The sequence below is a fragment of the Eptatretus burgeri genome, chromosome 6, assembly GCF_056783735.1.
Source record: "Eptatretus burgeri isolate ZD-2024b chromosome 6, Ebu_testis_v1, whole genome shotgun sequence".
Taxonomy (NCBI): domain Eukaryota; kingdom Metazoa; phylum Chordata; class Myxini; order Myxiniformes; family Myxinidae; genus Eptatretus; species Eptatretus burgeri.
Window position 1 is genome coordinate 98,029,043 of NC_140966.1, and position 24,156 is coordinate 98,053,198.

General features: G+C 46.3%; 2 protein-coding genes and 1 long non-coding RNA gene across 4 annotated transcripts in view; 2 read left to right on the top strand and 1 right to left on the bottom strand.

Moving 5' to 3' along the window:
- The window catches only part of EIF3D (eukaryotic translation initiation factor 3 subunit D), a 73,869-nt gene extending 73,725 nt beyond the window's left edge, over positions 1–144 (top strand). Inside the window, exon 15 of the mRNA XM_085886390.1 lies at positions 1–144. This exon is cut by the window's left edge and continues 204 nt beyond it. The gene's annotated coding sequence lies outside the window, so the exon portion shown is untranslated.
- Positions 145–7,626: 7,482 nt separating this feature from the next.
- LOC147025425 (uncharacterized) lies at positions 7,627–12,479 on the bottom strand. The gene is made up of 2 exons (XR_015059521.1): positions 12,307–12,479; positions 7,627–10,484 (listed from the first exon to the last, which is right to left on the bottom strand). It is a non-coding gene; the product is annotated as an uncharacterized LOC147025425 (long non-coding RNA).
- Positions 12,480–12,525: 46 nt separating this feature from the next.
- The window catches only part of LOC147025426 (Na(+)/H(+) exchange regulatory cofactor NHE-RF2-like), a 36,228-nt gene continuing 24,597 nt past the window's right edge, over positions 12,526–24,156 (top strand). Inside the window, exons 1-2 of one of the 2 annotated variants that reach the window (XM_085886391.1) lie at positions 12,526–13,288; positions 19,138–19,314. In XM_085886391.1, the coding sequence (XP_085742517.1) occupies positions 12,584–13,288; positions 19,138–19,314 (882 nt within the window). In that variant the 5' untranslated portion in view covers positions 12,526–12,583. The remainder of the gene's footprint in view (positions 13,289–19,137; positions 19,315–24,156) is intronic. The other variant, XM_085886392.1, reaches the window with a different exon arrangement.

Consider the following 24,156-nt stretch of genomic DNA (forward strand, 5'->3'; position numbering starts at 1 on the left):
ACGTATACGTCCATTGTTTACTATTATCTGTGTAATTCCCATTGAGGTGCACTGATGTCTACTAATGTCTTTGTCCTGCATTCGGAGTGATGTACAAGCTCCATTGAGCTTTCGATAAATATAAGAAATAAATAATTTTGTCCATTTGTGTGTTTTTTTTTTATTATTTATTTTGAAAGGCTTTAACGTCATTTCAGTGGATCAGAGTTCGTTTTGTTTCATTCATTTCATGAGGTTCAGCAGTCTCCCTCATGCTTGACTTCGCATTCCTCATTCACACCACAAACTGTTCTTGTGTGGGAACAGCGTAGGCGCTGCCTTCTCCGACCAAAACCCCTCCTTCAACCAAACGAGCGGTGTTCCTGTGGGATGCGTTCTCGTCTCATTCCGGCAGGTGGAACGGTTCTTTGGACCTTCGACGTCATCACTCTCCTAACCCCACATCGGGGGCATATTAAAGGGCGGATGTGGCATAGGCCCCGTCTTGCCGCTCTTTCAAGACTGAACAATCGGCGCTTTGGACAGAAGAGAAAATGCAAGTTTAACTGGAATCTGGTTCAGAGAATGAAACGGTGTCGAGTTGCATTTCTGTGCAACTGTTATCCAAAGGCGTCCATTGTTCTGCAAAGCAATGTGCTGCAATGTGAAGATTAAGTTTGCATGTGAGCAAATGCAAGGGTACAGCAGAGAAATCGGGGTATCACCAGAAACGAGCCATTACTACGAGAAACGATGTCCTTGGGCACAGGCCTACAATAGGAATGGGAATAGGCTCCTTCGTTATGTGTATAATGTGGTTATGTAATCGTGTTCCATGAGGAAACGGAAATAGTCTCGTAACAACTCGAACACCTCGGTCATCACGCCATTGGAAAATAATACTTTTCCAGGGTGATGAGTCGTGTCTGTTCTTATGAGATTGAATCGGTAAGGGTGAATTTCTTACGTACTGGTGAGATTGCCATCAAGTCGTGCACTCCTTCTTTGAGCAGTCTCGACTGGGTTCAATTTTCAACCAAACAATAAATTGCTGCCCTGGTGCTTTGCTCATTGGGCAATGCTTCGAGCGTGCCAACCTTCATAGAAACATTAAGCCAGATGTCCCATCTGCCACTATTTGCTGGTTGATGTTAAAGATCCCGTGGTGTCTTTCGCAAGAGTAAGCCATCCATGTGCCAGTACCCTGAGCAAATTCCGATATCGTGTCGTCACCTGTCACGACTGGCAAGGTCTGCAACACCAAGTCGATGCAATAACATAGCTCCAGTGGTTTGCAAACCTAGCTTTGGAGGTTTGCCAAGAGTTAGGACACTGAGCACGTGACATTTATGGTGTTTGAGAGAGACAGACAGTGCAAGACGAAATGGGACGTGTTAGAAGGCTCAGGCTGTCTGTGTGCTTCTAAGAGTTTAATGCAAACAAAGGATTACAACAAAAAAGGGAGTTCATGTGGGCATCTATAAATCTGGCTTTGGAAGGTAGTTGGAATATGTGATCTGTAAGAGTTGCATCCCATTAGTTCCTTTGCATAAAGTTGGCCATATAATATTAATCAGAAAACTGTAAAAGTGATTGGACAAGATGATGGATTTATCAACTACAAGAGTATATTTGCTGCTGTGGGAAACTTTTATGTAGGATATTGAGACCAAATACCTCGACGATACCATAGGATATTGAGACACAGATCAGATGCCATTTGCATTGTTTGAACTTCCATTCTGTAGTGCTGCATGAAGGAATTTGGTTGCTTCCTGTTGGTCACTGGGCCCAAGAACCATTTAGGATAAAGTAGGATTGTCTGGGAATGCAGTGGTCGAGAACCGTATTGCTCCCCGCCATGTTGAGGATGCCTTGCAAGTGCAATATGCTGCTTTTTTTTTATGGAGAACTGAGTGTTTTAAGAAGCTTTGTGTAAAACGGCTAAAGAGTTTATGTAAAAGAGAGGCGATGACAGTGCGGTGGAGGAACCAGTCATCATGCCTGCAAAGTGCGTGGTGAAAGCATGGTTGTACTTGCACAGCACGTGCCTTGACTGTTGGTCGTTCAGAAAGAGAATAAGTCTGGCGTTGGTTTAGTGGTTAGGGTGGTGTCTTGGGATCCTGGGTTCTGAGTTTGAGCCCCGTTGGCTGCTGAATTAACACCAGGGGGTTGACTCAGCCTGTCATCCTTCCGAGGTCGGTGGAATGAGCACCAGTGTACTCGTAATAGGGGCACTGCATCAGCGGCATAGCTGCGTCCCGAACCAATGATGCAGCTAGTAGCCAAAAAAAAAGGCTGCACGGGAAGGGAAGAAAGAGAATCTTCGTTGTTGGCCTCGCAAGGCACGTCGAGACACATTGTGACCTTTCAGTTTGAGCTTCTCGTCTCATCCTTCAATTCCATGACGCCAAAAGGATCAGCTTCTCCACCAGAAAGTAAAATGTATAATTTGCTTTCAAGGCCTTGGAGAAAATTGGTTGCAGTTTTCAACAGGCCATAGTTCGATCAGGTTCGGTGGTGGCCTGTTTGAACGTGCTGGATTGTGATCTTGAAGGTTGCGGGTTCAAATCTGACTGAAAAGTTGAGGGATTCTGATTTTCTCAGGAAGTCGAGCTCGTCTCAGGTCACTCATTTAGATTCCAATTGTCGAGAATAATATTACATTTTGGATTGTTGGTTAAAAACCCAGCTGGCTCATTGGTGACTTACAGGGTGGGGATAATCTTCCCACCCCACCTGGTCTGCTCTCGATTTTCCCCCCACTCCCCCCCCTTTCTCTACTTCTTTACATTAGGTCATTATCTAATGAAGAGATCCTACCCTTCTCCTGTAATTCCCACTGATAGGTTTGACTTCCATGTGGAGCGCAAACCTCCACCAAGCTGATTAGTTCACATTTTGTATCCCACTGATAGGCCGGATCTGGATTCGGACTTGAACTAAAATTTAATCGGCTTGTTCTCATCACCGAACCAACTCATCCACCAAGTTTTGTCAGAATCCGTGCATAACTTTTTCGAGATATCCTGTTCACAAAGAAACAACCAGACAAGGGTGAAAACAAGCTCTATCCACCTTCGGTGGCGGAGGTAAAGATCACCTTTCATGTGCCCCATGGATAAGGTTCTGATGATGAGACAAGGTGGAAAACATTAATTCAACAAAAGAATGTTTGATTTGCAACTTGCACTGATTTCACGGGAAGCCAGAATACCAAGTTATTCTTTTTGTTGTTTGTTTTTGAAATTTAGGAAGGAACTGTCCAAGTTGCACGGAGAGCTGGTATTTGAAAAATGAGAGTTCAGGCGGTCTTAATTTTTAGCTCGCCTGTTCGAAGAACAGAGAGCTATAGCGATACCCCCGGCGTGAGCGTCAGCGTGAGCGTGAAAATGTTAAAATTTTTGGTGCAAGTTATTTTTTCCTTTCTAATGTTTTTATCGACCACACTTTTTATATGCCCGATATACGTCGGGGCATATTATGAGATACTGGTCGTCTGTCTGTCCATCCGTCCGTTCCTGTCTGCACTCCAACTCCCAAAGTTTTCAACTTTCACGTTTCATATTTGGTGCATAGGTACATAGGTACAGACATAGGCTCACTTGCGCTGTTGTCACTGATTACAAAATACAAATACATATTTTGCTTTAAAATTATTTGGATCAGACTTCACTGCAATGCTTTGTAAAAAAATATTAATTATTAGACGAGTCTTTTAAAAACGATAAATGTATAAACAGGCGAGCATTGGGTGGCTTTGACACCAACTCTGGTAAGATGTACAACAACCAATTTGATTGAATCTCTCACTCAAAGGAGGCATGCAGTGATCTCCATATTTCAAGGGAAAAAAATCCCTTTGGGATTTTTAATATCCGTCTCTTGATGTGGGGGAGAGAAGTTTTAAGTTTTTACAGCCTTTGCTGAAAAGGTCAATTTCTCAAATCCCTCCCTTCTCAGACACCCTTCCACCCCATAACGGACTGCTGTCTGCAGCACATGGACATCTCTCCCATGAGGGTTGATATGTTCCAAGTCTATCTTGACACTACCTCTGCAGATGGTCCCGATGGCATTGGCACTAATCCTCAAGATCTGTGCGTCAGCCTCATCCTTCACGCTTTCCTGGCTTTTCTCCATCTCTGTCAGATGGTCTCCATCCGTCATCTTCAGAAGTTGTGAACGTCAGCCACATTCACAGGAAAGAATCCAGGTCTGGTCCACTCGACTACAGAGTGGGCAGCCTCAGCCTCACCCCTATCATCAGTAAAATGCTGGAATCTATCATTGCCGCACTCTTCAGGCATCTTTTTTTTCTTCTATATGCACCACATAGCTGTCAATAGCATCATTGGCTGAGGGCACCACTGTGCCGCTGATGCAACGCCTCCTGTAGGTTGGAGCAGGAATTTGAAATTCATTCAAAGGTGCCAGCGATAACTCCCCCTACTCTCCATGCAGGACACCGTGGGATCTTGACCGTCCACCAACTAATACTGGCAGACGGAAAGGCATTATCTCTTCTCGGACTCCTATCTTATTAGTTTGGCTCCTGCTCCATCAATTCCACCATGATTGAGTCTAACCCACCAATGGATGCATTCCGTAAATCTAAAACTCCAGACCAGTGTTGTCCCTGTCCAGATCTCGAACCCAGACTACACTGTCTGGCATCCAGCCTAATTATCCAGGCTGTCTGATTATGTTATTCAGGGGCCCCTAGTTATTGGATTTTTCTCTAAGGGTGAAAACAACGGATTGCTCTTGATGTCATTCTGTCGATACTGTGTCTTTACAAGGATTGTCTTTCGAGCACCTGAGTTTGCATTTCTTCCAGGGTCAGGGAAGTAGTTGCTGGTGCTCCTACGCTTCCCTGCAACCTGTCTGAGGACCACATTGCCAAAATGACTTATAAAGCAGGCCAACTCCTCAGCAGTTAATTCGATCCTGAGCATTTCAGAGCTGATGCATCATTGAGTCTGGGTCCCCATTCTGGGCTGCTGCAGCTGCTTCTGGAGAAGTGATCGAGTCCAAGGCTTTCTGTGCGATCGCAGGAGGCCGAGTTCCAAAGTCTGCTTCTCACCCACCGCAGTTACGTTGGTCGACTCTCCAATTTATATCTCCTCACTCCTGGCCTCGTCCTTCCGTCTTCCAGAACCCCACATGACACACCTGATTACCGAACCCAAACTTCCATTCTCTCTTATGCGGAATCTGTTTCCCTGCATTTGTTGCCTCCTGCCCCTCCGACAGCCCTTCAAGAACGCTACCCATTGTCCCCTCATTCTTCTTCCCACCTCCTCACTTTGTGCATCTCCCTCTGCCTCTGATGCTCTGTCCAGCATGCAAAGTTCTTTGTCGTTTAACCTCCTCCATGCACCTGGATTTTTGTATCTAACAATTAAAGCTGTTTGAACAGTTGCCAGAAAGTCAGCTTTATGTTTTAAAGCAATTTAGTCTCTGATAGAACCCAGATTCTAATTTTTAAAAATTTATTCCTTTATTTATTAATGTTGTTCATGTATCACAAGCAGGACCAGGCACCTGTTTACTGAGGTGTAATTGAATCAACATGCAGTAGCAGAGCACAGCATCGACCAGCGCATACTAAGGTGGGAGATTCGATTGCACCTACTATCTGATCGGTAAGGAAACGACTTCGGTGTACATCCAACATGGATCACACACTCTTGTAGAACATGGATTTGAACTTGGGATTAGAGTGTTGTGAGCTTCAGATAGTTGAGAAGAACAAATACGTCATCCAAGAAAAGTTTGTCCCATCAGGTACATGATGTCCACAACCCTTCAGTTTGTGGGTGTTTTTGTTTTTCTTTCCAAAGGGTTCAAATTCCAATTTGTTGACGTTTAAACCAAGGGCCCATTACTCCGTCAACAACTTTTGTGCAGCCAAGAGAAAACTGTACTTGGATTTGGGTGAAAAGGAACTTGAAGATGAAGAACCTTAGGGGTAGATTGGGGGTGAAAACTTTATTTTTATTTTAGAGGACTTCGAGCTTGAGCTTTGTAACCATTAAAGCAGTTGTTTGTGGAATTTATTTTGTTCTTGGTGAGGTTGAGGTTGTTCCGGTCTATTGCCCTTTGTACTTCTCCTTCGCCTCCCCAAAATATTTAAAGAACATGAAGCTCAGTTATCAGTTTGCCTTATTTATTTACTTACTTATTTATTTTCACCATGACTCTCATAAACACCGTTTGATGGGATAATGCACAGTTAGGTGCACTTACCTCTAACCTAGATGGTGCACAGGTAAGTAGTGCACTTACTTTTCACCTGGATAACAGGTGTCCAGCTCGGAGGGGGGTAAAAACTCACTCGGGCAGAGCCGCAGGGCCCACAAGTGGGCTGTCATCGGCTCCTGTGTGAGGTCTTGGAGCAGCATTCGTTGTGGGGGTCATGCCTCCCCTGAAGCTGTAACATTAATTATTCACATATGCCCAAGATGGCTTCCAGAGCATGTTAAGGTAGTACTGTATGTTCAGGCCAGCTTCTTTCTGTGCCAGCATGTACATGGACTGTCGGATATCTGTCTGTCTGTCTGTCTTTCTGTCATTATTAGCCTGTCCCTCATGGAGCAAAACACAGGGTTTTGCAATTGTGTGTGTGTGTGTGTGTGTGTGTGTGTGTGTGTGTGTGTGTGTGTGTGTGTGTATGTGTATGTGTCAGTGTGTCTCCTCCATAACTCCAAAACCATAGAACCAAGTAGCCTGAAACTTTGCATGCTTATTAAGAAAAGTACAAGAGTGAACATTGGGTGTTTGGGTTAATTAAAACTCCCCTTTTGAAGATAATTAATGGTCTTTAATTAAAGCCTTTATCGAGCGATCCACAGCCACCTCACTCTTTGGGGTCTAAATGCATCTGCAAGGTCACCTCGAGGGGGGTCTGAAGCCGCCATATCTTTTTTTGGCCTGCTCAACCATTCTGTGATTTGGAACAGGCCGCAACGATTTCTTAACGATAAAGTTTGTTTTTATTTTCACTTTCCTCTCTCATTATCGAATGCATGTTCATCGTAGCTACAAATCGCTGGGTATATTGCAATGCTTATGAACGCCAAGAGATGCGAGCGTTTGTGACTCTATTTCATTTCCCCCCTCTCTCTCTCCACTCCCTCTCTCTATCCCAACCCTCTCCCTGGTCCCATACCTTCTTCCCCTGTTGAGGGGACTGCAGCATGTACAAATCAAATTCAGAGCCGACCGGTGCGGTGCAAAGGTTGCTGCATGTACGAACTGTTGGTTTTGAATGCTCCTGCTCCCGGTCTCAAATTTGTGTGTGTGTTTCATTGGTATCTATAGATCTGTGGGTTTCAGATTGTGTAATGGAGTCCTCCAAGGGTGGGTTCAAAGTATCCACCTTCATTTCAGTAAGGGGTCACGATTCAGAGACCAAGCTGTGAAGTTTTCTGTTCTCAAAGTTTTGTGCCGAGGGCTCTCTTCAGGATCGTCACTGAGCCCCGGACGGCTTCCAACTGAAGTTCGTTTGTAGTAATATTCCCAGGGATGTTTTTTTAGCTCACCTGCAAAGTAGTTCCGAGGAGCTTATGGGATGGCACATCATCAGTCCGTCCATCCACAAATACTTGCAACTTCTTCTCAGAAACTACACAGACGATTGAATGAAATTTAACCACAACCTTCATTACCCATGATGCCGTTAAAAATGGGGGGGGGGGGGGTCTGAAGGGGTCTGCAGAGGGAGTTTACGGAGGGGGAGGGGGGTTGCACCCTCCCCCTCAAAAATGTATGTGCTTTCTCCTCGGAAAAGATACACATAATTCCGACGACATTTCACCACAACCTTCATCACCCATGACATCCCAAAGTTTGTTCATGACATGAGAAAAATCGGGCTCTCTGGGAGTTTAAGGGAGTTGCCCCCCAAAATATGTATTTGTTTTCTTCTCAGAAACTCCACATGCAATTCCAATGAAACTGTTCCCCCCTCCCCCTATATTTCTGCAGGTCCACCAAAAAACCCCTTCTGGTGAAACTGCCAAAATCGAGAATCACTGCTCACCTTGACTCTTTCATTCCTCTTTTTCCCACCTCTGGAACAAACTCCCACACTCTCTTCAATCCCATTCTTCCCTCCAGGTCTTCAAAACAGCTGTTCACCACCATCTCATATCTTCCCCCATCCAAAACCATGATCTTTTCGACCCCCGTTTATCCACCCCACACCCACCTTCACAATCGTTCATGCTGCAACCCATACGGGCTTTCTTCCTGTGACTCGAACTCTGAATACAATGTCATCCTCTGTCCCATTGCCCACATCCATTTCATTAAACATGACCAACACAGAAGCCCCATTTGTCCTCCAAATTCTGGACGAGGTTTCTTAAGAACTATGGACCATCCTGATCCCTGAGTACATTTGACACACTATTCAAAATATTACATCCGATAACACCAGGGCACACCTTTTTACGTTGAGCTATAGGAGTATCAGTCATATCACGAACAACAAGGAATCCCATTTGTGGAAATGTCCTGAGCAGAGTTAGATCTGACTCGACATGTCCCAAGTGGGGAACGGAAAGTCCTTGTGCCCCAGGTATATGTAGAAACATCCAGCAACTCTCCTTCACGAACAAGGTGCTCTCTGAAAAAGGATTCGGTAACCGTGGATACCTGCGCTCCTGTATCTTACAGGCATCTGGTTTCCAGGGGGTCCAATCATGACCCCAACTTCCAGGCACCTGCCAACAGCTTTCTGTAATATCGAGCCTTGATCCCTCTGTTTTCCTGCCATGCGACCCCCAATAACGGGCTGCTCTAGTTTTAAAAGTACTTACTGGCGAAATTCCATCTTGCTGCCCAGATCTCCCCTGAGAAAGACAGTCCATGTGAAGATGTTGAGTCTGAGTTCTGCAGTAGCTTCTCAATTTGCTGCTGTTGGGCTGAAAGCCGTTCATCTTGTCTCTTAATTTCCTTCAGCAGTTCACTTTCAGCATTCGATTTTTCTTGAACCACGACTTCTTTCAGTGGGCTTATCTTGACTTGCGGTTTCTGACTAATACCTAACCACTGTTGGGCTCTATCTCGAGTGTTAAAGTAACTCAATTCAGAGGATTCCATGTTAAGACGGCAAATTTCTCTTCGTAGGTTTTCGTCTCTTACATCACCAGCTAATCGTCCCTTTGGTGTGCTTTCTCTGCTGGCTTGAAAAGAGGCATTCATACATACAATTGTATCATAGTTGTTGACCAGCTTCAGTGAACACGTCAAAAGGTCCTCATTATCTCCTTGGTGGAATACGAAAAACTTTTCTTGCAGCTGTGATCGGGTGTAACCATCGCCAAAAACTTTCAAAAGAACTCCCAATATTTTCTCAGGATCTTCAACAAAACCCTTCTCCTTCCAAATAATTTCCTGTTGAGCTTTTCCAGATAAGTGGTCCAGAATAAAAGTGACTTGCTGTTTGTTGTTTAAGTTCCGAGTCGCTAGCCGACAATGAAACATCGGACACCCGTTCCTGTATTGTAAGGTCGCTTGACTTTTCAGGTTTGTCACGGATACGCTCCAATTTGCATGAAGACGACACACATACTAAGTGTTCTTCAGATGAAGTTAAACCTGCACTTGAAGGTTTAACATCGGTAGTCTTTGCTCGTCTTTGCCCCTAAGCTCTTGGACGAGGTTGCGATTCTCTGCTATTGCATGTGGCGCGTCTTTTTAAACTTCTGCTGACTTCTGTTTTTCTCTTCTTAACTCTTCCTTTAACCTAGCATGAGCAACTTCTAATTCTTCTGGGGTCGCCATAATGTCACAACAATGTAGAGTATCAAATATACAGTGGTGGGAAAATCAAATCACTAGTATTACAGAACGGTTCCAAATTCAATTCAACACAAGCAGATAATGTAGATTTCTCTCACCAGCTTAGCAGGAATTTCTCCAGTTTCAGGAGTACAGCATTCATCATAAAAAAAAGAGAATAGTTTGTATATTTAACAAGGTCCAATCACACAACCAACAGCAAGCTAAAGGTCCAGAAACTCCAGAACCAAATTGGTCCAGAACCAGAATTTGGTCCAGAACCAAATTGATCGAAGCGCCACGATGGTCCGTCTGGTCCGCCTGGTCACTAGTTTTCTCCAGGAATGTGGATCGTACTGGTTGCCGCACAGACAGGGGGTGTAGTTGCATATCCCACTTCTGACACCATAATGTGTCGTGGGAAGAATTAAGCAAGGCACAGGATGACGGTTGATACTTGCTGTGTTTGAATATGCAGGTAATGAAAGAACCCCGTGTCTGACCAGGGTACAGAGAAAAATTGAGAATGCCCATCAATCCGTTTGAGTCTCACAATCAGCAAACAACGATTGAATTTCGTGTTTTCTGATGGTGATCAAGTCCAAGCACCCAAGGAATACAAAATGGCGGCCGCTTTCCGAACATGCCGGATGTGATGTATTGGACGAAGCCGCGTCAGTCTCGAGCAGGATGTGACATCATGCGAAGAAACTCTGCAAGGCAAACATGTTTGCAAATTAATCACTGACACTATGATCTTCTCCACCCATGTGAACCACACCCCAAACCCCTCCTCGCTTCAATGTTCCAGTTTTAATCCTTCCTGAGAGTTTCCTTCTGTGCGCATCGATCTTGTCCACCCTGTGCGTCCTCCCCTACCCCTCAGTCTTACCTGCATCCCTCATTTAATATCCAAGTCTTCCTCGATTTTGTCCCTATTCCCCTGCTGTTCGTGTGTTTCCCCCTCTCTGTCTTCTGTTCCTTTTGTTTTATTAAGTTTTGATCTGTTAAGTTCTATATTCTGGTTCCTCCATGAGCCTTGACATTGAATACAAAAATAAAAGTTTATGACTCCACTCCTCCCTCCTCCACATTCACTCCACTCCTCCACCCCTCCACCCCTCCACATTCAATCCACTCCACTCCACTCCTCCACATTCAATCCACTCCACTCCACTCCTCCACATTCAATCCACTCCACTCCGCTCCTCCACATTCAATCCACTCCACTCCACTCCTCCACATTCAATCCACTCCACTCCACTCCTCCACATTCAATCCACTCCACTCCACTCCTCCACATTCAATCCACTCCACTCCTCCACATTCAATCCACTCCACTCCTCCACATTCAATCCACTCCACTCCTCCACATTCAATCCACTCCACTCCTCCACATTCAATCCACTCCACTCCTCCACATTCAATCCACTCCACTCCTCCACATTCAATCCACTCCACTCCACTCCTCCACATTCAATCCACTCCACTCCTCCACATTCAATCCACTCCACTCCTCCACATTCAATCCACTCCACTTCTCCACATTCAATCCACTCCACTCCACTCCTCCACATTCAATCCACTCCACTCCACTCCTCCACATTCAATCCACTCCACTCCACTCCTCCACATTCAATCCACTCCACTCCTCCACATTCAATCCACTCCACTCCACTCCTCCACATTCAATCCACTCCACTCCTCCACATTCAATCCACTCCACTCCTCCACATTCAATCCACTCCACTCCTCCACATTCAATCCACTCCACTCCTCCACATTCAATCCACTCCACTCCTCCACATTCAATCCACTCCACTCCACTCCTCCACATTCAATCCACTCCACTCCACTCCTCCACATTCAATCCACTCCACTCCACTCCTCCACATTCAATCCACTCCACTCCTCCACATTCAATCCACTCCACTTCTCCACATTCAATCCACTCCACTCCACTCCTCCACATTCAATCCACTCCACTCCACTCCTCCACATTCAATCCACTCCACTCCTCCACATTCAATCCACTCCACATTCAATCCACTCCACTCCTCCACCCCCCTCACCTTGCTGTTTCACATTCTCTGACCCCCTTTTACTTTCTCTCCTCCTCCCCCTCTCCTGTCCAAGCACGTGTGACGTCACCATGACGTTTCCCACACGGAGATGAAACGGCTCACACAGTTCGCGCGGTAATAACTAATAACTGAGCGACATTTCCACAACACGGTGTCAACAACTTGATGGGATCGATCTCCCCCACCCGAGGACAATAAATAATAACACGAGCATTTAATATAATATATGAAAAGGTGTAAATAAATAAATAAATAACTCGGATTAACGAAGTTAAAGATAATTAGTCGAACACGGAAACCAACCGACCTGTTAACCGACCTGTTAACCGACCTGTTAACCGACCTGTTAACCGACCTGTTTACCGACCTGTTTACCGACCTGTTTACCGACCTGTTTACCGACCTGTTTACCGACCTGTTTACCGACCTGTTTACCGACCTGTTAACCGACCTGTTTACCGATTTGCCGTCTCAGGATTCGATTTTTGTGAATAGAGCGAAGAGGAAGAAGACGTGACCACGCCCATTTCCTGTGAGACGTGACCACGCCCATTTCCTGTGAGGCGTGGCCGGGAAATGAACAAAAAGGCGCGCGCTCGAGCTCGAGCTCCGCAGGTGAGTCCGCGTGTACCTGGAGCTGCTCGTGTGAGTTCGAGCTCCGCAGGTGAGTCCGCGTGTACCTGGAGCTGCTCGCGTCTCGCCCCTCGCCCCTCGCCCCTCGCCCGTATATGGAAGCACAGCGGGATTTGCGGCCGCGGTTGTGCCACGTGGTGCGCGGCAAGCATGGTTACGGTTTCCACTTGCACGGGGACAAAAGTGGCCGTGGGAACTTCGCAGGTGACGTGGAGCCCGGCTCCCCCGCGGCGCTGGCGGGGTTACGGGCCGGCGACCGCTTGGTGGCCGTGAACGGGGACGACGTGGAGGGTGGACCTCACCGCGAAGTGGTGCGCAAGATCGGCGAGCGTCCTCACGAGGTCTACCTGCTGGTCGTAGACTCCGAGACCGATGACCTGCTGAAGCGGCGACAGTTGAAATGCACCGAGGCGATGGCGGTGGACGGACTACCCGACCTGGAACCCCCGACTCTGTCCTCGAAGGAGAACCGCGGAGAGGTCTTGGAGGACGATCATGAGGATGACCGAGGGCGCGAGTTCCACCGTGAGACGAGCATCGACATCCATCGGGAGGATGATGGACGGCTCGAGTTCAATGGACCAACCAACTCCGACATTTGCGGTGAGGACGACCACGAGGGTCAGCGAAAGGATTCCAGCGAAGGGGGTGCGACCTTTAACGGAGACCGCCCAGACGTCGAGGTCGTTCGTGGGGAGCCGGTCGTCCACGATCAAGAAGGAATGGTGAGGAATTTTTCCCGGGGAAGAAGAGACAGTGACGCGGAAGACCAGGAGTGCGGAGAAGACCACGCCGATCAGGTGAGCGTCGCGGACAGGTTCACCTGTCTGGTGTCTCCCCAAGTCCCAACCCGAATCGATGAGATCATCTTGTGGAGTTGAAACTTTCCCCCTCCATTATAGGAAGTTTGCCCATTGTCTTACCTGTAGATCGTACCTTTTTTATGTATGACGTCATGACGAGGAATGACGTCACTCGGGCAGCAACCGATGATCTAATAGCAGGGTGCATGCAGAAAGACGAGGGATTTAGGTAAGGATGAGGGGTCGGGGAGAATGCCAGGTGTGGACAACATTAATGCAGAAGCGAAATTTTGGGCAGGGTGGGGGTTGGTTTAATGGGTGCAGAAAAGATCATGCTTTTGGATGGGGGATAACCTGAGATGGTGGTGAGGACCTGGATGGAAGAATGTGGAAGGTGGTTCCCCAGATGAGGAAAAGGACAAAAATAGTGGAGGTGAGCAGTGATCCTGGATTTAGGGAGTTTTAGCAGACGGTGGGGGGTTGCTGGTGGACCGTGTGCGTCCTGCAGAAACCGATGGAAGACGTGACGAGAAAACAGACCACTGACCTATCGGTGATGTCGAAGTGAAGACCCCGTCGAGTCTGCTACATCGTGAGGGATTCCAATAATCTTGAAAGCCTTGATTTCCATGGCGTCAAGGTAAGAGGGGGAGGCACCCGCCCACAGGGGAGAGCAGCACTCGATCAAGCTGGGGATTGAGGCCTTGCAGGTGGATAGGAGTTTTAGGTGTGCCAAGAAAAAGACTGAGGACGCCCAGTTGGCATCTGGCTTTGGAGGTCAACTTTTAAATGTGGTTTACCCAATAAAGATCATGGCTGATGGTGAGACCCAGGAGCTTGGGTGACCGAACTTCCTTGAGTATTGGTGAGAAGGTACATAAAAGGGTTTGCAGTCCAGTCCTTTTGGAGAGATGCAGAGTGAGTGAGAGATTTGTCAGGGTTCAAAGATTTATTCCAAGTTTTTGACCAGTTTGTGATTTTATGAATGTATGTATGCCTACCACCCCCTTCCACCTCCCTCAAGGGCTTTTGCCTGTCTGTCTCAAGGATGAAGGATGTCCTGGCAGAGGGAAGAGTCTACAAAGATCGAGGATTTTTCCAGTCGGTGAGATCATTCATGAAGATCAGGGATAGGATGAGAACGCTGCCTTGTGGGACTCCAGCCTTGACTGGGAGAGGAGGTGAGAGGGTTCCGTTGAGAGCCACACGTTGGCTCCGATAGTGGAGGGAGTCTGTAATCCAAGAGTGGAGTCGGCCTCGGATTCCATCGGCAGACGGTTTGGAGAGCAAGGCAGGATGTCAGACTGTATTAAAAGATGGAGATATGTCCAGAGAGACTGCCCTGATCACATGATTGATATTGAGGGCCTCCACCATTGTTGGGAGAGTCGAAGCAGCATGTCTGAATCCAAATTTATCTGAGATGAGGTTGTTTAAAAGGAATGATTTATATCATCTGCGATGACGGATTTCATGACCTTGCTGATTGCGAGTAAGCTCGTACGTCTGTTAACGGAGTCAGTTTTTGCGCCTTTAAAAAAAATATATATATATTTTAATGCAGTTATGTTGGCTGATTTTTCTAAGGAGATTAAAGATGACCCAGGGGAAATGATGGGGGTGAAAATGGCAGAGAGAATGTGCAAGGGGCGGCAGAGCAGGTTTTTAAGCCGCGTGAACCGATGCCATCCGGTCCAGTTGCAGAGTCAAAGCTGAAGGTTGCCAGAAACTTTACCAGGTTCTCAGGTGCCAAAGACAGAGTCCAGGCTTTGAAGAGTAAGGGTGGGTGCCGAGAGGGAGAAAGAGGTGTCGAGGACACAAGATTTGGAAGCGAAATTCATGTCATGGACTAAATAAACTGATAGGTTTGATCGGGGTGTGGATAAAGCACAGGCATGATGGGCCAAATGTCCCCCTCTTGTTTCCGAGTTCATTCCCTTGTCAAGCTCAAATGAACTAAGATCCTCGTCCTCTTAATGATGACGTCATTGTGATGTATCAGGTTTGCGATAAATTATCTGTGCTGATGCCCGGCTTGATTCCCGCAAACAAAATTCAAACAGCTTGCCTAGATTCGGAGATAATGGTATAGGCGATTTCCATTCGCGGTGATTATTATGATGTCAACTTTTTTTTTGAAGGAAGAATTTCCAAAATCTGAGATGGTTGCTTTCTGCATAAACATGGCAAGTTTCACGAAAATCCGATAAACTCTGGGTTGTGAAACAAAAAAAAGTCAAAAAATTGATATGACATCATATGTGTGCGGTAATTAATCTCTGCTAATGCCCTGTTCGATTCCCGCAAACAGAATTTAAAAAGCTTGCCTAGTTTTGGAGATAATTTTTTAGGCGATTTCCATTAGCGGAGATATTTTGACGTCATAACTTTTTTTTTTTTTTTTCTTGGAGGAATTTACAAAATCGGAGATGGTTCCTGTCTGCGCAGGGTATATTTACATACATATTCCAAGTTTCAGGAAGTTTCGATGAAAACTGGAGGCTGTGAAACAAACAAAAAAAAAAGTCCACAAGAACAACAACTTGAGTAAGACTTGGAGATCCTCCACGAGGACCTAAAGATTTTGCAGAATGCAAACTCAAGTCATGGACTTTTTCAAATTGCGTGACGGAAAGGCTGATTTTGTTTTTAAACTCGAGGTTGATGACGACGACGATTGTGGTGGAACATGAGTGATTGCAGACAGGTGACATTTTGGAGAGGTTTTGTCATTGAACTAATATCAGATTTCCATGTTCGCAATGCCGGTGCGGTTTGTAACTGGTGTGACGATGCGCCGCTCAACATGAACCCTGCTGTCCTTCCCTCCTTGCCAATGGGTACCGACCAATGCTGTGAAAGTTGAGGTTCTGCACATGGTGGTGGAAGACGTAATGGTCGAGCTGGTTTAATTCCTCCATCGTATCATCGTGTGATCATCCTGCATGCAGCGATTGGCTCTTCCAAAGCAGTCTCTTGGCAGGGATTTTTTTTTTTCCTCGTGGTTGTTTTTGGTTACACTCGGTAGTTTGCCATTGCATTACCACTTGTAGTTAAGGAACTTGTAATTCGCTCACGGTGCCGGCGGTGACTCTCGCACTCTTCATGAAGGACATGGAGGGATCTTTTACGTCTACCTACTAATGCTGGCAGAAGAGACTCTCAGCTTAACGTCCATCTGAGGGATAACACACACACACACGCACGCACACACACACATTGATGCCTTGCCCTGCCTGCAAAATGCCAGGATGACAGTTGGTAGCTGGGTTGTCAGATTCAAACCGAGGCCACACACCTCAGATGCCAGTGTGCACACCTCTTGTGTTTATAGTACATACAGTATATTGGCAAAAAAATTTCCATCAGACCAGCTGGTGATGGGTTGTTACAGTTTGTGAGATTGGTTTCACCATTAATTTTTAACAGCATGCATGACCCTTGAACATTGCTCTGTACTTCAACTCTCAATTGTGTCCATTTGCCTGTTTACGCCGGTGAGGTGCGTCGAACTGCCTCGATAAGTTCCTTTTGGCGAGGCAGGTAAACGTTCACATCGTTGGCACTGCTCTGGTGCATTTGCATGACCTGGAAAGGTAACCAAGAGCTACGCACACCGCACACGTGCCTCGAAGCTGTCTTGTCTTGGCTTTGTATCTTGACCATCTATAAACTACCAAACTCGTGTTTCACATGCAGAGCGGGGTGTCTGTGTGAGGACCATCACTCGGAAGGACATTGAGAATGAATGTTCTTTCTGTCCGTGTGGCCGTTGAAGATCTCACAGGGTCTTTCGTGGAGGGAAGGCGAGTTGTCCCCTGCATCCTGGACAGTTTGCAAATTCCTCCACCCTCCCTTTGAGTGTCATGTCTGGCCAGCTGGTTCAGGAAAGATTTTTGGTTCATTCTCTGGCTCACACGAGGTGCAAATAATTGGTGTAGGTGTACAAGTTTCAAAGTGCTGATAGGCTGCACACCCAGTTTGGCATCCATCACTCTCTCACTCTCTCACTCTCTCACTCTCTCACTCTCTCACTCTCTCACTCTCTCACTCTCTCACTCTCTCACTCTCTCACTCTCTCACTCTCTCACTCTCTCACTCTCTCTCACTCTCTCTCACTCTCTCTCACTCTCTCTCACTCTCTCTCACTCTCTCTCACTCTCTCTCACTCTCTCTCACTCTCTCTCACTCTCTCTCACTCTCTCTCACTCTCTCTCACTCTCTCTCACTCTCTCTCACTGTCTCTCACTCTCTCTCACTGTCTCACTCTCTCTCACTGTCTCTCACTCTCTCTCACTGTCTCTCTCTCACTGTCTCTCACTCTCTCGCTCTCTCGCTCTCTCGCTCTCTCGCTCTCTCGCTCTCTCACTCTCACTGTCTCTCACTCTCTCTCACTGTCTCTCACTCTCTCTCACTCACTCTCTCTCACTCACTCTCTCTCACTCACTCTCTCTCACTCACTCTCTCTCACTCACTCTCTCTCACTCACTCTCTCTCACTCACTCTCTCTCACTCACTCTCTCTCACTCACCTCACTCTCTCTCACTCTCTCTCACTCTCTCACTCTCTCACTCTCTCTCACTCACTCTCTCTCACTCACTCTCTCTCACTCACTCTCTCTCACTCACTCTCTCTCACTCACTCTCTCTCACTCACTCTCTCTCACTCACTCTCTCACTCTCTCTCACTCTCTCTCACTCTCTCACTCTCTCACTCTCTCACTCTTCCTGCTTGCGAAACACCAGGATGAGAGTTTATAGCTGCGCCAAGGTTCGAACCCAGGTGGGATGGCTTGGAAGGCAGCATGCATCATAGAAGACCAAGAACCACCATTCATTTTGTGTTTTCAGACGCACAGAGCTGCCAACACAGTTTTTCCTTGTACAGTCCACCACTCCTATGTAACGTACTCGAACGGCTCATTCTTCCCAGTAAGCCGATGCCCATTTTGCCGACCTCGGAAGGATTACAGTCTGAATCGACGCACCACCCGGTGTTATTGTAATGGTATGACTGGACTCGAGCTAGACCATAACATCGTAAGCCAGCCCCCTTGATCATTAAGCCGGCACCAGCCTCGGACTACACCTACCTCCTAAATAATGCTGCCAGCCAAATGAGGTGGAGGATGGATCGTTGTTTTCTACTTATCAGTGATCATCATTTTACGACGTACGGACAGTTGCTCACCTTTTATCCTTCTCCCGTGTGTATAAATAAATAAATAGACGCTTCATTTAATTTCCCAGTCATTTGCTTGGGATGTGAGTTTGTAAGGTGCAACATTAGAGTGGGCATGTTTTGGGGAGTTTTAATTATTTTATTTGCATGATTGTTAACTTCTCGCTCTGTTTTTCCGCTTTAAGTCGTGGCTCTTCTCTGTTGAAGCCCTTGAAAGTGGAGTGTCTGATTATAATTATAATTTTTATTTTTATGTGAAGCAACTTCTGGTGAGTCCTCAATTATTTGCTTCAATCTTTTTTTTTTTTTCTTTTTTTTTTTTCAAGTGCCTGAGTGGGGCTGGAGCAACAGACCCACAATGAATGTGTTATGGTCCTGAGTTAAAGGTGTGTTTGGCTTACCTGTGGTGTGAAAGAGAGGATTATGCCCAAAGATATTTGCTCCACCAATGAGTGGTAGTTTGGAAGCCATAAATAAACAAGGTAGTGAGTGAGGATGCTCAAAATGACTGGTGGAGGAGCATCGTAAACAAAGCAGAGCATTGTGCTTGCAGCTTGTCGTGGAAACAGAAATGGTATTAATGATGAGGGATGCTGATGCCCCCACCCTCCTCCCAATGGTTGCTTGGCCTGTTTCCTTCACTGGACCTGTGCCATGGTTTGAAGTCTGTCTGCAGTGTGTCATGCCAATGGGCACACCTCTCTCGCATGGCCACACTTTGGGTGTTGCACCCACGGTGGGCAATCCTCTTTCATGGCGTTGCCGGCAAACTGCACCTCGAAGCTGATATGCTGAGTTCCTGGGAGACTTGGCCATCCACGGTGTTTCCCATCTCTCAACAGGTTCGCCTGGACTCTGTATGAATTGAGTGTCCTAATTCCTCATCCCTCATTCATACTCAACCCCTTTGTTTTGGAAGACATTTCAGACCCTATTGGTTCGAATAGAAATTAACATTTCAACAAACCGGTTCTCCACCCAACCCTCTTACCCCCCCCCCACACCCAGCACCCTCCTCAATGTTTTGTCTGTGTTTTGGTTCCGTGGGGAATTTAGAAACTCGATGCAGCAAAATTTTCTAAACATTTCGGATAATCTTACAAATTATCATGATCGTTATTCAATCGATGCTCACCAAATGATCCTCCGATGTATAGATGGCTCAAACTAACATGGTTCCGTGCATTGACACGACCTCTGTATTGCTTGTTTTGGCCACATCCAGATCCAGATCCCACAACAACCATTTGGACCATTTAATCGTGTGGATCGCGTGATTGACATAAAATTGTGGTAATCCTTCCGGGACAGCGAGAGAATGCAACCAATCCAAGTCGTCTTTCTTGGCTGTGAGATGAACGAGTTTGTGGTTCCACATCAGACTTTGACTTTGCCAATATGGGGGTTGTTTGTTTGTTTGTTTGTTTGTTTGTTTTCTTCCCTCTGCATGAGGGTTCCGGATTCTGGGTTTTGAGTCTTACCACGGTGGACAATGATTTTTTTACCTGCTTCGTGAAAGCTCATCAAAGCCAGGATTCCCTTACCGGATCTGTCCTGGTTTTGTTGTTACGTCTGCCACCAAAGGTGAAGGAGGTTGTTTTCACCTCTTTGTTGGGTCACTGAAATAGGTGACCCTTATTGTCTGTTTGTTTGGATGTTTGTTCGTTTGTCATCAGCATAATTGGTAGTAAATGTGGGCGGATTTTGACCAAACTCGGGTGGTAGGTACATCTTATGACCTTGTGCTTTGGAAATTGTGATAGTTGCTAGGGACGCTTTGGTTCCCAAGCAACCACCGAAAAACCTTCAAAATCGGTCCCGTTCACGCGAAATCAATTCCAAAAGCCATTATCCCACGTAGGGTTATGAAATTTGGCATGAATGATCTACACCTGATGCTCCATCAAATATATTCCGGTTTTTGTGATATATGGAATACTTTACCCGCAGCGCCCCCTTCAATTAGGGTATGCGTGAAAATTGAAGGCCCCCTCGGGACCAGGTGAGTGCATCGATACGAATGAAACTTTGCAGGTTCATGGTACTCAATGAGTACAACAACTTTGCCTCAGGACATATTAACTGATTTCGCTTTTTTATTTTTTATTTTGTATACCTTGGTCGAGGCTCGTATGAGAGCTAACACACAACTCACAGCAAGGAGGCATGAGACAAGAGGGGCGGGAGTGGAAGGGACAAAATAGTGGGGAACAGACACATTAGGTGAACTGTGGAAGGGAGAGGGATGGGGATGGGACGAGGAACATGGTGAAGAGAAGATGGACATTTCAGGGACTTTCAGGAAGGAAAGCAGGAGAAATGAAGGAAGTGGATTATCGGGGGTAGAAAAGATCGAGGATTTGGATGGGGGAAGATAAGAGGTGGTGGTGAACAGCTGTTTTGAAAGCCTGGAGGGAAGAATGGGAAAGAATAGAGTGAGGAAGTTTATTCCAAAGGCGGGAAAAAAGAGGAATGAAAGAGTGAAGATGAGCAGTGATTCGTGATTTTGGTAGTTTTACCAGAAGGGGGTTGTTGGCGGACCTTGAGCGCCCTGTGGAAATGTGGGGACAAATCGCAGAGAGAGCAGGGGGGGGCAAGGCTGGAGAGGAGTCTGTAGAAGACAAAGACCACCGACCAACCTGCGGTGATTGAGTGAGAGGCCCAAAGACTCCGCTTCATTGCGGGAGATGCCGATGATCTTAAATGCCCTGGTTTCGACAGCGTGAAGCCGAGAAAGGTGGGAGGCAGGAGCACCAGCCCAGAGGGGAGAGCAGTACTCCATCAGGCTATGGACAAAAGCTTTGTAAGTGGTAAAAGGTCAGGGGTCAAAGGTCAATTGGTGCAAAAATCGATCATATGCGAGAGCTGGAGGTACCTTTGCGCCAAATGCTACTCCTCCTAGCGTTATGGTCGGATGGTCATGAAAATTCGCACTAATCATCTGGAATACATTGTGCACAAACAATGGAGCCGGATTTTCGATTTAGATCTTTGTTCACCCACAGCACCCCCTCGAACTTTGGATTTCCCATTTCAAACTGCATTTTCGGTACTTTTCAAATGGATACCGAGTAGTTATCAGTGGATGGAACTGGATGAGATTTGATATACATAATCTTAAGGTGATTCCCTATCCGCTATATGACATCCATTTTGCTCTATATCTTGTAGTTTCCATGCTCGGTGACCCATCGCCACCTACCGGCTTGTCTGTGTAGTGGACGGATTCAGATGAAACTTGGTGGACAGGTTGGGTGTGTGACGAGAAGGAATTGATTCAATTTTTTGGTGAATATTTGAATCCTGATATGAGAATTATTTAATTTTTTTCAGTTAAATTAAACCTGGTGTTGGCTTCGTGGTTGGTGTGGTGGCTTGGGATATTAGGGTCTTGAATTGACACCAGGGGGTTGATTCAACCTGTCGTCCTTCCGAGGTCAACAAAATGAATTCCAGTGTCGCAGCCAAAAGGCTCCACATGGAGAGAAGGGGAATTGATGGATTTACTTAAAATCTTGTATTGGTGTGGTGCAGGCATGATGGGCCGAATGGCCTCGTCCTGTGCAAAGCTTCCTTGTAAAGTGATTCTTCACCATTGAGACCATTAAATTCTTGACCAGTAAAGTGATTCAGGCATCACGTGGCAGAGGTGTACGCTCTACAGAGTACCCTTCTAGTCTGATCCAGTGTTCCAATATATTTATATGTTTTTATTATTTATTTTTAAACCAACTCCATGTTTTATGATAATTGTCAATGAAGCATTGAAAGGGCAAAAGGTGGAAGACTGAGACCACTGACTTGTTTGCTATGTTGTTCTTGCGTATGACAAATTGCAGCTCGCAGATCCATTTAAGTTGAACAGCCAATTCGCACCACACTGTTGGGTGGATTGCCCAAAGTCATTCTTCAAATTTCCGGAAGGTGACACTCGTTCACGATGCGATGAATAGTCTGATCTGTGTGACCAGTCACCTGCTGTGCTGTCTTTGAAATTCCATTTGTGGAGGTGGTGTGATTGCCCTTGCATGGAGCGTACGGATCCTGTTGAATGCAGACCACTGTTTCCAGAGGAGGTCAAAACCTGGAGGCTCTTCTGTTGGATCATTGTCCTCACCTTGTCTCTCTGGAAAGCGATTGTGCCACACCCCAGATCACAAAACATTTGCAGAGCCCCAGAAAGGTTTGTGTGACTTGTCACAGATTTGGTAGATTCTGCAGATCTTCATGAATTGGAACCTCTGGGTTGATTTATTTATTTTTTTTTTTTGATGTGATCAAACTCTCGGCATTCTCCCCTTGTGCACATCAGGGCGTGGGATGCTCGACAGGACTGGGAGCCACCGCATGGGTGTTGTCTGTGTACCGCTGATTATCTGAATCTGTGTTTCTAGGACTGAACAGGTGTTTTTGTGGCTGCTCTCTGCCCAAACAGGAGAACTATTCCACTCGAGAGCAAGGCTCACGGTGCAAAGACTAAGCACATCTGATCCCCAGCTGGTACCCGCTAGTTTCCGGATGATTACCGTGGTCTTGATTTATGTGACCCATTGTTGGTGTTCGTGGAATGTGAGGCTGCGATCAAGAGTAAACTTGAAGGTACTTGGGGAACAGTTCGTTCGTTGACATCCTTTGCAGCAAAAGGAAACCTGGAGTTTGCTGTTGGTGAGTTAGTTGCTGAGATGCAAAAATATAACTGCAGTCTTAGCTGGGTTTGGGTGGAGGCAACAGTAGATTAAGTATTGCTCCATTACCTTCAAGTCCGAGGACGGGATACTGCCAAGATCTTCAACGTTGATTGCTTGGCGAGCAAGATCATCTGTCGGTAAACTTTCTCGAGCCGAGTTCAAGGCATGGAGCTCACTTATGTTTGAAGAAGATTGGAGCTAAAACAGACCCTTGAGGAAGACCATCATTCAGAGTCCTTTTGGAGCTACTTTGCTCCCCGAGGGAAGCCCTATACCTTTTGATCAAGCAATGAAGAACGGACACGCATTCTGGCTTGGCACGAGAAAGGTCTGGCAGCTTCCAGCAGAAGACAATATTGCCACATTCTATCGTATGCTGATGAAAGGCCAATTAGTGCGACACGAGTCTTGTGGGTGTTGGTAGCCAGCCTCAATGTGGGTGTAAGTGCAAGTACTTGATCAACGCAACTCCTACCAGGTTTGAAGCCAGTTTGTTCCTTGGGAAGGTTTTATAAATCACAATTTTCTGCCAGTGGAGAAAGCTTGGCCAGAAGGACTCGCTGAAACGACTTGTTTGTTGTACCGAGCATAGATATCGGCCGATGAGTCGGCTTCAGGTCCCCCCTAGCTTAAGGATGACGATGACTTCAGCTTCTCTCAAGGTTGATTGTACGACTCCATTTGCATGGATGTTGGAGGAAAGAGAAGCCAACCAATCGCATCGGTGAAGTCGTGAGTTATTTAATAATTCAGGATAGATGCCATCAATTCCTGCTGCTTTCCTTGCATTGGTGAAGGAAAAGCCAGTGTCGATGTTGGGGTTTTTTGGCCTGGTGTAGGGAGAAGATTCTGAAATCTTGGAGAGTTCCTTATGGATTTCAGGGTGAGCCTCCTTCGCTGAGGCAACTTTAGAGTTGAGGAACAGCCTCGAAGCAACAGCATTAGCTGATAATTTGGGAGGTTGATGTTGAGCAGGTGAGGCAGCCCCAATGTGCC